The sequence below is a fragment of the Zingiber officinale genome, chromosome 4B (assembly GCF_018446385.1).
Source record: "Zingiber officinale cultivar Zhangliang chromosome 4B, Zo_v1.1, whole genome shotgun sequence".
Taxonomy (NCBI): domain Eukaryota; kingdom Viridiplantae; phylum Streptophyta; class Magnoliopsida; order Zingiberales; family Zingiberaceae; genus Zingiber; species Zingiber officinale.
This window is the reverse complement of record NC_055993.1, coordinates 126,154,141-126,166,108: the sequence shown is the minus strand read 5'-3', so window position 1 is coordinate 126,166,108 and position 11,968 is coordinate 126,154,141. Positions and strand designations below refer to the sequence as shown.

The 11,968-nt window shown below is 36.5% G+C and overlaps 1 protein-coding gene and 1 long non-coding RNA gene across 2 annotated transcripts; one reads left to right on the top strand and one right to left on the bottom strand.

The window, feature by feature from the left end:
* Positions 1–1,347: 1,347 nt before the first annotated feature.
* On the top strand, positions 1,348–2,932 carry LOC121976521 (histone H1-like). Its single transcript, XM_042528712.1, has 2 exons — positions 1,348–1,498; positions 1,608–2,932. The coding sequence occupies exons 1-2, from the start codon at positions 1,430–1,432 to the stop codon at positions 2,640–2,642; spliced, it is 1,104 nt and encodes a 367-aa protein (XP_042384646.1). The 5' UTR covers positions 1,348–1,429; the 3' UTR covers positions 2,643–2,932.
* A 307-nt stretch (positions 2,933–3,239) lies between these two features.
* LOC121976522 lies at positions 3,240–8,370 on the bottom strand. Its single transcript, XR_006110650.1, has 2 exons — positions 8,105–8,370; positions 3,240–3,528 (listed from the first exon to the last, which is right to left on the bottom strand). It is a non-coding gene; the product is annotated as an uncharacterized LOC121976522 (long non-coding RNA).
* Positions 8,371–11,968: the final 3,598 nt, after the last annotated feature.

Sequence of the window (11,968 nt, the reverse complement as noted above, 5' to 3'; positions counted from 1 at the left end):
ATCGTGATTAGCTGGCTTATGAGAGATATAATAACCTTTGAAGAGAGCTTCAAAGGAATATTCCCCGACAGATTCTAGTAAGCTGTTATAATGTTGTCGGAAGTTGTTTGCTGAGTATATCTCGGTCGAATTTTGAGGCTGACCTTATTTATGCTTGCCTTTGTATTAATTTGATTGGTCGTATACTAAACACTGTAAACATCTATTCAGAGATTGATATGGTGTCCAAAATATGCAAAGAATCCATTTAAGAAATCGTATGATTAATTGTATATTAAAGCAGCATTTAAAAGATAATATGATATCAGGTAACCTTAAATCCGGCCAACCTTTACCTGGCTGGCCATTCATGTGAAGCCTCCAGAGGATAGGTGCCTTTAAGCTTGATCGGTCTTTCCCCGCCCGAGTGTATATTAAGAACTTCATGAGGCTAAGAGTGCTACGCTCGATTGGCCTTTGCTCGACCGAGCGCATATAAAAGTCTTATATTCGTCCGACCTTTACCGGGCCGATCATATATTAAGAGCTTTACGAAGCTAAAGGAGCTAAGCTCGTCCGGTCTTTTGCCCAACCGGCCTTTCCCTACCCGAGCGTATATTGATGACTTTATGAGGCTAAGGGCGCTAAGCCCAGTCGGGCGTTAAGCCCAGCCGACCTTTGCTCGATTGAGTACTCACAGAAAGCCTTAAATTCCTCGAGCCCAACCAACTTTTCACATAACCGTGCGAGTATAAAGAGTTTTTAGAAGTCTTAAGGCCTGGACGATCTTTCATTCGACTGGGTTCCTTTGGACCCGATCGGTTATTTACTGACCGAGTACATTATTTCTTTAATTTTCGAGTAAAGTTTTAGAATCCTTATATTCGACCGAGTTTATAGGGGTCGACCTTGCCTGAGTGTCTTATTTTAGGATTGCATAGGCAGGACCTGAAAACTTTGAAACTTGACCATCAACAAAATTAGATGTGAAATACATAATGAAAATTGATCCCAAATATTTTATTGGTTCGCCGTGCTGCCTCGAGTCATCGTTCACGTGTTCGGTCCAGTAAACACTCATCTTCTAAGCGTTAATTAGTTTACAATAAATTCTTTATATTTTATATAAAATTTTATGGTAGTTCAATGTTTAAAATTGTTGTTTCCAACTTAACTTAGACATTTGTTTTTTATTATTAATAAAGTTTTATTATTAATAAAGTTACTACTTGTTTATTTTTTAAAAAAAAAATATTTCCAGCTCACTGATCCACGTGAAGCAATGTAATCCAACTCTACTCATATTTCCACCGTCGGATCCTTTTCATCTCTGCCGTTCATATTTTCTTATCCTTTAGGATAAAGAGTCCATTAAAAAAGTCAAAATAGTAAAGGCGTACTGAAAGGTCCACAGCGCATCTTCTCTGCGCCTCTTCGCTGATCCGTTCAAATGGTGGTGGCCTCCGCCACTCCGCCGGCCGCCGCCGGCCGTACTCGCCAGCACCCTCCTTACAAAGAGGTGGAGCGCTTAAAGTTCTATTCTTGCTTGCTTTCTTTATTGTTTTTTTCTTCTTTCCCTAATGGCGAATCAGATCTGACGTTATTATTTTTCCTTTCTTGTCGGGTAGATGATAGTGGCCGCCGTGAAGGCGATCAAGGATAAGCGCGGATCCAGCGCCCAGGCTATCAGCAAGTTCATCCGCGGCACCTATGCCGACCTCCCCTTGAAGCACGGCGCCATTCTGAAGCGCCACCTCCGCCGCCTCAAGAAGCGTGGCGTCCTTTTCATGGTCCGGCACTCCTACAAGCTCACCGATGCCTTGTCCGGCGAGATCCCTCCGAATGGGGAGAAACGGAGGCCGGGCCGCCCTCGCAAGGTCGCGCTTGCTGTGGAGGGAAAAAAGCGGAAGCCCGGTCGGCCCAGGAAGATCAATGGTGAAGATGCTAAATCGGATTCTGGTGCTGCCGTCCCCAAAAGGAAGCCCGGGCGGCCCCGAAAAGATGCCGATGCGGGCGTGACTCCCAAAAGGAAGCCTGGAAGGCCAAGGAAAGGTGATCCTATGGCAGCTCCAGTACGTTCGACGCTGCCAAAATCGTCACTTGGCACAACTAGTTCCGGCGAGAAGAGAAAGAGGGGTCGACCACCTAAAACATCTACGGAAGCAGCTCTGTCCGGTGAAAAGCTTACACTTTTTGGATCGTCATTTGCATCGGCGGCTGCTACTTCATCAAAGGAGAAGAAGAAGCCTGGTCGGCCGCCGAAATCATCATCGGACGCAGCTCAACCCCAAGCAAATCTGAATCCTTTCGCACTGCCAAATGCTCCCGTAGCCGGAGCTTCTCCCAGTGGGAAGAGGAAGCGGGGACGGCCACAGAAATTCTCCTCTGACAAAATTCAATCCCGAGATTCCCTGGCGGAGCCAGCCAAAGCTTCAGCAACAGGCGATGCTCCGGTTGCTGCCAAGCGGAAGCCCGGCCGCCCACCTGGAAGCACCACCAAGAAGCCAAATGAAACCGGGAGCAAGAAACTAGGCCGCCCAAAGAAGCACGACGTTCCGCCATTTATACTAGAGGGAACATCGACGGCGGCGTCAAGCCCGAAGCGACGAGGGCGACCTCCCAAAAAGACGGATTTAGAACCACCCACTCCGACGGTGAACTAATCCTCTCTGAGCTAAACCATTAGACCTAGTATGATTTTATATCTATTCTCAGTTTGCAAAGACAGACACGAGGTAGATGCCAGCAGACAGCTGTGTTGCTCCTCCATTTTGTTCTTGTGTAGTTTGCCAAGTTCTTAGTTTGGTAGGTCTCAAGGAAGATTGCTTGTTTGATTGCTCAAACTAATTCACAATTTAGATGGTAAAGCTTGACTTCATTAGGTTGCCAATTGTTGTGAAATTTATAACTATTGTATTGAACCTTTTATCTTCTAATTCCTCTTTTGTTTGAATTTCTCGATTTTTGTCCAAGATTAAAATTCTTTATTGCTTTAAACCTCTGCTGATTGACATACGATACTGCTTAACATCAACACATGGGCTGGAATGGGATCACACCAAAAACATTGTTCTGTTTATTACCATTTAAGCAAAGACAGCTTAAACTAACTGTTATCTGCTTTTGAAAATGATGATATGGAGCTTTGCTCGTAGGAGCTCTCCCAGTTTTTGCCATCATAGTACCTGGTTTCGACATGCTTGATGGTACCAGGATTGACACAGCTGATGGTCACTGCGACACCATCAGGATTTGATCTTGGGAAGTAGAAGGAAGTTATGCCGCATAGCTTGCAGAAGGTGTGCTTGGCAGTATGAGTGCCGAAGGTATAAGTTGTCAGGAATTGCTAGGAATCGGCTGCGAGCTTGAATTTCGATGATGGCACTACGAAGTTGGTGTTTGCTCTCATGGAACAGTTGGAGCAATTGCAGCTCCATACTACCACACTAGATGGTGCTTCAACCTGCCATCTAACACGCTTGCAGTGGCAGCCACCAAAGTGGATTATGTTATCCTCCCCCATGAACTCAAGAGTTACTTTGTTGTTTCCTTCAATAATGAGGAATTTTGGAGAGTAATTAGGAAACGGCCTCAAGTGCGAACAAGTAAACAAAAAAGCACACGAAAAAAAATAAAAACAATTTTTAGTTGAAGAACAAGATACAGTCATGAATTTGATTATTGTAATCGTTTTCAATGAGCAATATTAATTTAGCAAAATTCTAAAACATTCAAGGTCATAGCTAAGAAGCATTTATGGCATCAATATAGAGTTTATAGACGAGCCAACGGTTATTAAGCCCGTGCCAATAGAAAAACATGAAGTGCTGTTACTTAAAGAAAAGCTCTATAACATTACTAGAACAATTTGTAGCTACTTCAGAAAAAAGAAGATAAAATTCGTTGTGTGATCATGTTCAGTTTGCAATGATAATTTCACAAAACATTACAACACTAAAGATGTGTTTGGTTGGGGGTTATTTTTGATAATTTTGATTATCCATCCAAGATTATCAATAAAATCCTGTTTGGTTTAGGTAATCGATGATTCCTGAGTAATGTTACATGTCCGACACGTCAACAAAAGGGGCATGCAACCAGAAATTGGATAATTTCGGAAAACTAAGGGGGTGTTTGGTACGCGCGTTTTCCATTTTCATTTTCTGGAAAACGCGCGTTTTCTGAAAAACGGTGTTTGGTTTTCGTTTTTCACGCGCGTTTTCTAAAAAATTGGCTATCGTTTTCTAGAAAAACAGAGAATGACAAAAAGTCGTTTTCTGTTTTCTAGAAAACGCGCGTTTTCCAGAAAATGAAAATGAAAACGGTGCAAACCAAACGCACCCTAAGGTTTTTCTTGATTCCTGGGTTAACAATTTTTTTTTACCCAAAATATCCTCGGATAGGAGAAAAATGTGAAAAAAAAAAAATGGAAAATAAAAAAAGTAAAATTAATATTTAAAAAAAACGTAAAAAAAAATAAAAACCATTAAAAAAATAAAAAATTGTGAAAAAACTTTTTTAAAAAATTTAAAAAATATAAAAACATAAAAAAAATAAAAAAAATAGAAAAAAACATAAAAAATAGAAAAAACGTAAAAAAATTTAAAAAAATAATAAAAAAATGTTAAAAAAACATTTAAAAAAATAGGAAAAATTTTAAAAAACATATTTTTTTTTAAAAAAACAAAAAAAACTAAAAAGTAATTAAAAATAAAAAAAAATTATTAAAAAGTTAAAAAATTTAAAAAATGAAAAAAATAAAAAGCATAAAAAAAACAAACAAAATAAAAAATATATATAAAAATAAAAAAAATGTGAAAATATAATAAAATATAGTAGAGTTTAAATAATAATAATAATAATATTATTATTATTATTACTATTATTATTATGTAAGTTAGTTTTGTAACTGAGGATAATATAGTAAAATATTAAACTAAGTTATTCATTAAAACTTTCAAACAAACAAGTTTTTGTTGCATTACCTAGACCAAACAACATTTTGGTTATGTTTTATTCCCCATAACCTTGGTTATGTGATTACCTGGTAATCACATAACCAAGGTTATACATGATAACTTGAACCAAACGCACCCTAAAGGTCATATCTCCTAACAAATGTTTATGTGGCATCAATAAGAGATTAGTAGATGAGCCAACAATTCTTAAGCGCATGCCTATGGAAAAAGATGAAGTGCTTGCGAAATATACAAGATTGGAGTAATTTATGTGGAAGGAAATGAGGAAGTTGTTGAGGAATCTCAGTTGTGAAAAAGCTCAATTGTTGTTTCTATTATAGCTTTAGGTGATTTTGTTGAATCCAGATATCACTCATAGTCTATTGTTAGATTATGTGAAGGGAGTTAAATCAAATCAACTTATAGTTTATCATCAAATTAACTAGGAGGCGGAAGAGATTTTTTTCTAAGGACATTTTCCTGTTGGAAATTGATCTCTTGCCCATTATAACAAATATGTTATTTTCTCTGACTGTGGAGTTTATAATAGTAAGTTTTATAGAACAAGATTCTTTATCAACCGCATAGATTAACCTCAGACGAACTAAAGCATTACCATTATAAAACTAAGCTAAAAATTAACTAAACTCATTTTGCTGACCGCTTCAGATGAATATTTGTTTATGAAAGGAAAGTCATGATAGAGTATACATATCATCATGTGGCAACGCTCGCCTCCAGCCCGTTCTAGGACCAACACGGAGGAGGTAAATCACGATGATTGAGAAAGTATGTGGCAGGTGAGGTGAGTTTACACGGGTCATGATAGAGTATGCCTATCATTATGGTGGCAAAAAGCGATTTGCTCACCCCTAGTGCCTCTGCCAATCCGTACCTAACCAACAATAGTATGCCTATCGTCATGAAGTCATGAGTGATGGTTATACCAAATCAACTACGACTATTTGGCTCCCGAGGGTGGGAAATTTTCATGGGCCGTCGTTTTAAATTCATTGTTACTTGATTTATCATTTTTCATATAATCTGGGAATGAGATATGATAACATAATTACCTTTGTTTTGGATCCTGAGCAAAACTTTGAAAAGCAAAACGAGATAGCCTTTTGAATCCCCCTAGGCAAAACCTTGTAAATCTAAACGAGATAGCCTTTTTTTAATCCCCCTAGATATTTTCCTACTGCAGCAATAGTTGCTCAGAATAATGAGATGTTGGAGCACAGTACGTTCCATAAGTCAGTTTGTTAAGTGCATCGTTTTTGAATGGTTTCGGAGGAAAATTAATCCAACTACCAAATTAATATGCTAAACAGCTAATAAGGTTGGGAATATATTATTAAATAACTATGTAGGATTAAACTCATTGCATTTAGCAATTACTGCCAAATTGGAGCATAAATATCTATAGCAGTTTGTTAAACTATGTTAAGTAATTTGGTTAAGGCATATGACATGTTCCACTATTTTGGAAGCAGTGACATGTCAGATAGAGTAGCTGCTACAACAATATGTTTAATGTGTTCATCTATCATTGGATTACTTGTAATGTAAATGGTCATTGATTGTCGCAATACATATTTTTTTGTAAACTTGAGATCATCAAGGAAAGATTTGATTTATATCACCTTTCACAGTGTGTAAATTATAGCTCTATATTCCTAGAACAAGCTACAGAACTTTATTTCTTGCTCTTCCATATCACTAGAATGCCAACAACATAAGTGCAGAATCACAAATTAAACCTTCTATTAATAGCAGTTCTAACATAATCAACAAGAAAACAGATCAAGCCTTTTGTTGGAGATTTTCTAGTATATTGCAAGATTCATAAACCTTCTAAATGAATTGACTTACAACACCAAATTAAGAAGATACTTGATTTAGTAACTATAGGATAAATGAACTTCTCATGATTCTTCACTAATGACTGCAATATTCAAAGTTATGATCGTCTTATATCTGGGATAATCAAAGTTTCTGTAGATGTGCAGCCAAGAACTAGTTTGTAAAAGATCAACATACTTCCTTAGGTAACATTTGATGTTCAAATAGCTCTGTGTGGATGCATAAAATAGAAAAATCGTGGTGTGATTGGCAGCAAAAGAGGACTATAATCAAGCAGTTGACAGATGGAGATGAACTTAAGTTCTCTCTAACAATGACCACTAAAACACGTCTCTCTCTAAAGAATAATAATCCATAATCTCATTATTTACTGCCAGTCAATCTTCTCAAACAACAAAATTTTTGTTGATGCTATATAAATACTCTGCTTAGCTCTTCTTTTCTAAGCTCTCAATTTCTATGTTAAGCCTTCAAGAATTAACTTATTCTATATAATTTCCTTATATTCGCATCAAAGATCAAACTAAAATTTTAATAATAACTCCATTAGAATTGACAGATATAGTGGTTGCATCTAATGAAGGGTGGTAAAAAGCGATTTGCTTACTTCCAACGCCTTCGCCAGTCCGTCCCCAGGCCAACACGGAAGAGTTAAATTACGAGTGACTACTAGCAGTTGAATAGCGCATGGGGAAGGGCATACACTTGGTTACTAGTCGAGATTTAATCCTCAAACCTCATGATAGCATCAACACCATGCGCTAGTCAACTGTCCGTCCCCAGACCTCATGGTGGTTGCTTCTAATGAATGAGAGTTTGAATGGAGGTTATAATCCATTCAAAGACCAAGATAATTTAACTGTATTAAAAGGTACATCAAAACCAGCAAAATCATTGTTCCTTGTATAAGCGCTGTGATATAATTTAATCTTCAAAGATATATAGAATATAAAAACGTGAGGTTTTCGTCAGCTATTACTAATTCAAACGCCTGTATTGAAGTTTTTGTCACCAATAAAAGTAAGATTATATGCCCATGCACACTCTCTGAGTTGATTAAGTAAAAGATAACTAAAATAGTTTAGTAGAAAAGGATTTGGAACCACAAGTTAATTTAACTGCGCAATCAACCGAGCAAAATAAGACCCAACGGTCCCAACCTATAGAAGTTCTAGGTCGATCATATGTGAAACAGACAGCAACTCATTGCTCTCTAATCCATTAAGATGTGAAAATAATAGAGAAAAAGAAAACAATAACATCATCGACCAAGGAGCACAGATCTGAAGGAATAAAAAACGTACCTTGCAGGCGGTTCCAACCTTCTGTGAGTAGGTCTTGGATGCTCCAGCGTCCGCCTTTGACTCAAAGAGATGCTCCCGGAGAAGATATCTGCTTCTAACCTAAAGGAAACAAAACGACAGCGACCAAAATTTGATCAATTGACAAATAAAAAGAAGAATGCATAAATCTAAAACCGCGAGAGCAAAGGAAGGATATGAGAGTAAACGAATCAAGTACGTCTCCTTGTCGTCGGAGAGGAACAACGAAGGGTTGAAGAAGCAACGGCGCGGGCGGTGGCAAAGGCGACAAGCGTCACCTGGAAGCTGCTTAAGTGTTTGTCTAAACTTATTAAAAATAATTTATAAATTTGTAAGTCTTATAAGTTATTTTAGGAGTTTATAAGTTGTATTAGATCTTATTTTAAAAATAAATTGTTAAAATATTTAGGTGAACTTATTACAATCAACTTAAATGTATTGATGTGTTTGGTATTATAAGATCTTTTTATTAATAAAATTATCAAAAAGGGTATAATACTATTAATAGAGGATTTTAAGATTTTTATTAATAGAAGATTTTGGGTAAATTTTTGCATCGGGGGAGAGAAAATTGGAAAGAGACATTGGCCGAGAAGATGACACAGCGTTGGAAGAAAAGTCGGCGGAGATAAAAAGATATTAGACTTATAAAAATTTATGGAGGATAAGATGAGGATTTATGAAATTATATAAGGATATTTTAGAGAAAAAAATATTAAAATAAGATCTTTTTAAAAAAAGTAGGGTCTTCCATACTTTTTTAAAAATAGCTTATAAACTCCAAAACAACTTATTTTGACACCTTATAAGTTGTTTGAAAAAAAATTTACCAAACAAATTTAAAGAGCTTATAAGCTCTAAAACAACTTATAAGCTGTTTTAGAGAGCTTATAAGCACAGTCAAACACCGTCTAAGTAGCGCTTGCGTTGATACGGACAGTGTAACGTCGTTTACATCCATTGGAAAAAGGAGGAAGGATAGACGGATCGGATCTTCTCGGGTAATGTTGAGCGCAACGGGTACCCAATTAATCTAGATCCGAACCTTAAACATGACTGTTATCTGATCAATGATCTTTCCGCTCGATCGCCATGGCCGCCGGCCGTCACCTACTTTGGTCCTCACCCAAGAGCGAACTAGAATAATGATTCAGTAGACAGTAATATAATATAAGTTATCAAAAACTATTAAATTTTATAAGAAAATTACTTCTTATATATCATGAGATTCCTCAATTAAAACTGAGAATAGCAGATTATCTCTAAAAATAATATTAATAGTTTGAATTGCATAGGTCCTTACTATATCTTTCTATATATCATAAGTTAAATTGAAATTTTTAAGAGTATGTTTTAATATCATATCATTAACGAACTTTCACTTTCTGTCACGACCTCGAAATAAATTTCCTTGCCATAAAAAACTTTGATATAATCGATCATAGCGTTGAAACAAATATAATAATCATTACACATTTACATTAACTGTTTATGTAAAATTAATTGACTATGCTCATCTTGATTTATCACAGCTTCACAGTTTTATGATTTATTACAGCTTCAAAATTAATTGACTTTTATGTTAGCTAACACGAATATTTAACCTATCTTACTCTTTCAATTTGTAAATCTTACGTGAACAAAAGTCTCCTCTCCATCAATCATCAAATTTCTTAAACCAGAAATAATTGAACGGTCTACATTGACTTACATCAAATTTTTATTTTGGAAATTTATAGCCTCAAGGTTGACATATACCCCTTTGCCAATATGTCCTTCGAACTTGATCTCTAATGTTAGTAAATAATTCTTAATTGTATTATTTTTGTCCCGCTATTTTCCTTCCATGATAGAATTAATTAATAGTGATGTAGCAGATAATCAGAATTCAAGCTGTTTAGTCAAAATGCAAGTAGAAGTCGAGGCCAAATTGGAACCTAGACGACCAACTTCTTGAGATCGGTCCACCAGATTCCTCCAAGTCATGTTAGGAACTAGGGCGCTAAACACGCGAAAACGCAGCGGAAAACATCTAGTTCCTTTCCAGAAGATCCATGCGAAAGGAAACCATATGCTAAGTACTAATTCTTCTACATGAGAAAGTTATACCTTTACTGCGTGCCCTTCGCAATCCCGACAGCAATGTTTCTTTAAATGCGGATCTCAGCGCGATCAGTACGTTCGCGCCTTTACGGTATCCACACGAACACGTTCTCCGTCCGTCTCACAAACTCACAACTTGGAGAAGAAATAACCTTCGTTGTGCTAGCAACTCTACAAGGTTGTTTTTGGCCAAGAGAAGAAAAGGAAGAAGAGCAAACCCAAGAAGAGCACACCCACTCAAAAGGTCACTTCATCTATATAAGGTGACTTCACAAAAGGGTTACTTTACCAAATAGGTTACTTCACCAAAAATGTTATTTTATCAAAAAGGTTACTTCACCTAAAGGTTACTTTTACAAATGATTTTTATATTCATCCAATGAATACAAAATACTTTTGTCTCTTGATCTTCCTTTTGATTAATGATATATTAATCTCTATTAATATTCATTAATCTTAATGGGTTGGATTTAGAATATTAGATTAACCATTAACCCAATAATCCATTAACCCAATAAACCAATGAGTATAACCCATTACTCAATAAGTCTAATCCGAATTCATTCGAGTCTAACTCAATGTGTATAATTCGGATTAAACTTAACCCCATAATCCATCTCCAAGTCAACGTGTTCTTTGTGTGTGACCCAATAGACTCTCGTAACGTTGGCAATGTATCTAAAACCATTTAGATACATAAGCAATGAGTAGCATCTAGCAAGGCATCATTGCTACCCAAGTGATGAGAAGGTCAAGATCCGACCTACCTGTCTGTGGCTATTATCTTTTATGACTTGGTCCCTCTATCATTGATATCTAGGTTGATCAATGAGGCATAGACCGTGTCATCCTCTTATCAACCTTTGTGTTTCTTGATCTCTAAGTAAACACACTCAATAAAATAAGCTCAATATCTCATATTGACTCATTTACGCATGACCATGCTTTCTTGTGTCCTACTAATCAAGAGGCCCACAGATATCGCTTCCGTTGTATGGAAGGGATAGATCCCATATACATCACTTACATCCCTTCCATACAACGGAAGCGATATCCCTTCCATACAAGTGACGTATAACGGTTCAAGTATGATTTCATTATACTACGGAAGCAAACAGAAACGATACAAGTGATCGACTACGATATCGCTTCCGTAGTATGATTTCATTGTATACCCAGTGATCGACTTTATTGTCCACCTTGTTACAAGTGACGTTTGCCGATACCAAAGTACACAACTCCTTATGTAGGGAACCGTAGTGACTTAAGGTCAAAGGACTATTCATATCAATAGTCACATGAGAATGTTTATGACACTCATATAACGATCCATGAAACATTCTCATGGCGGGTCATTTAATATATATTCTCTAATATATACTCATGTGTCAACTTGATAACTCATATCCATGACTTGTGAGATCAAGTCATCCGTTGACCTACATGCTAGTCTCAACGCATTAATATTATCCTTTGTATATTAATACTTGACTAGGAATAGTTAAGAGTAGTGTTCTCTACAATATCTCACTATCAATTCAACCAATTGATATATTGTAGATAAAAACCTATTACTCAAGGACATTATTATACTTATTCAATTGACACTGAACTGAAATAAATATAATAACCAACTTTGCCTTTTATTAATAATGATATATGATACAATAATGTACCCTTTACAATCATCTCATAATTGGTACTAGGGCTAATACTAACAAGTCATACCACCAAACTCCTCAG

Coding starts and splice junctions, on each gene's coding strand:
- LOC121976521 (XM_042528712.1), top strand. CDS start 1,430: ATGGTGGTGGCCTCCGCCACTCCGCCGGCCGCCGCCGGCCGTACTCGC. Junction 1,499..1,607: donor AGCACCCTCCTTACAAAGAG/GTGGAGCGCTTA, acceptor CTTGTCGGGTAG/ATGATAGTGGCCGCCGTGAA.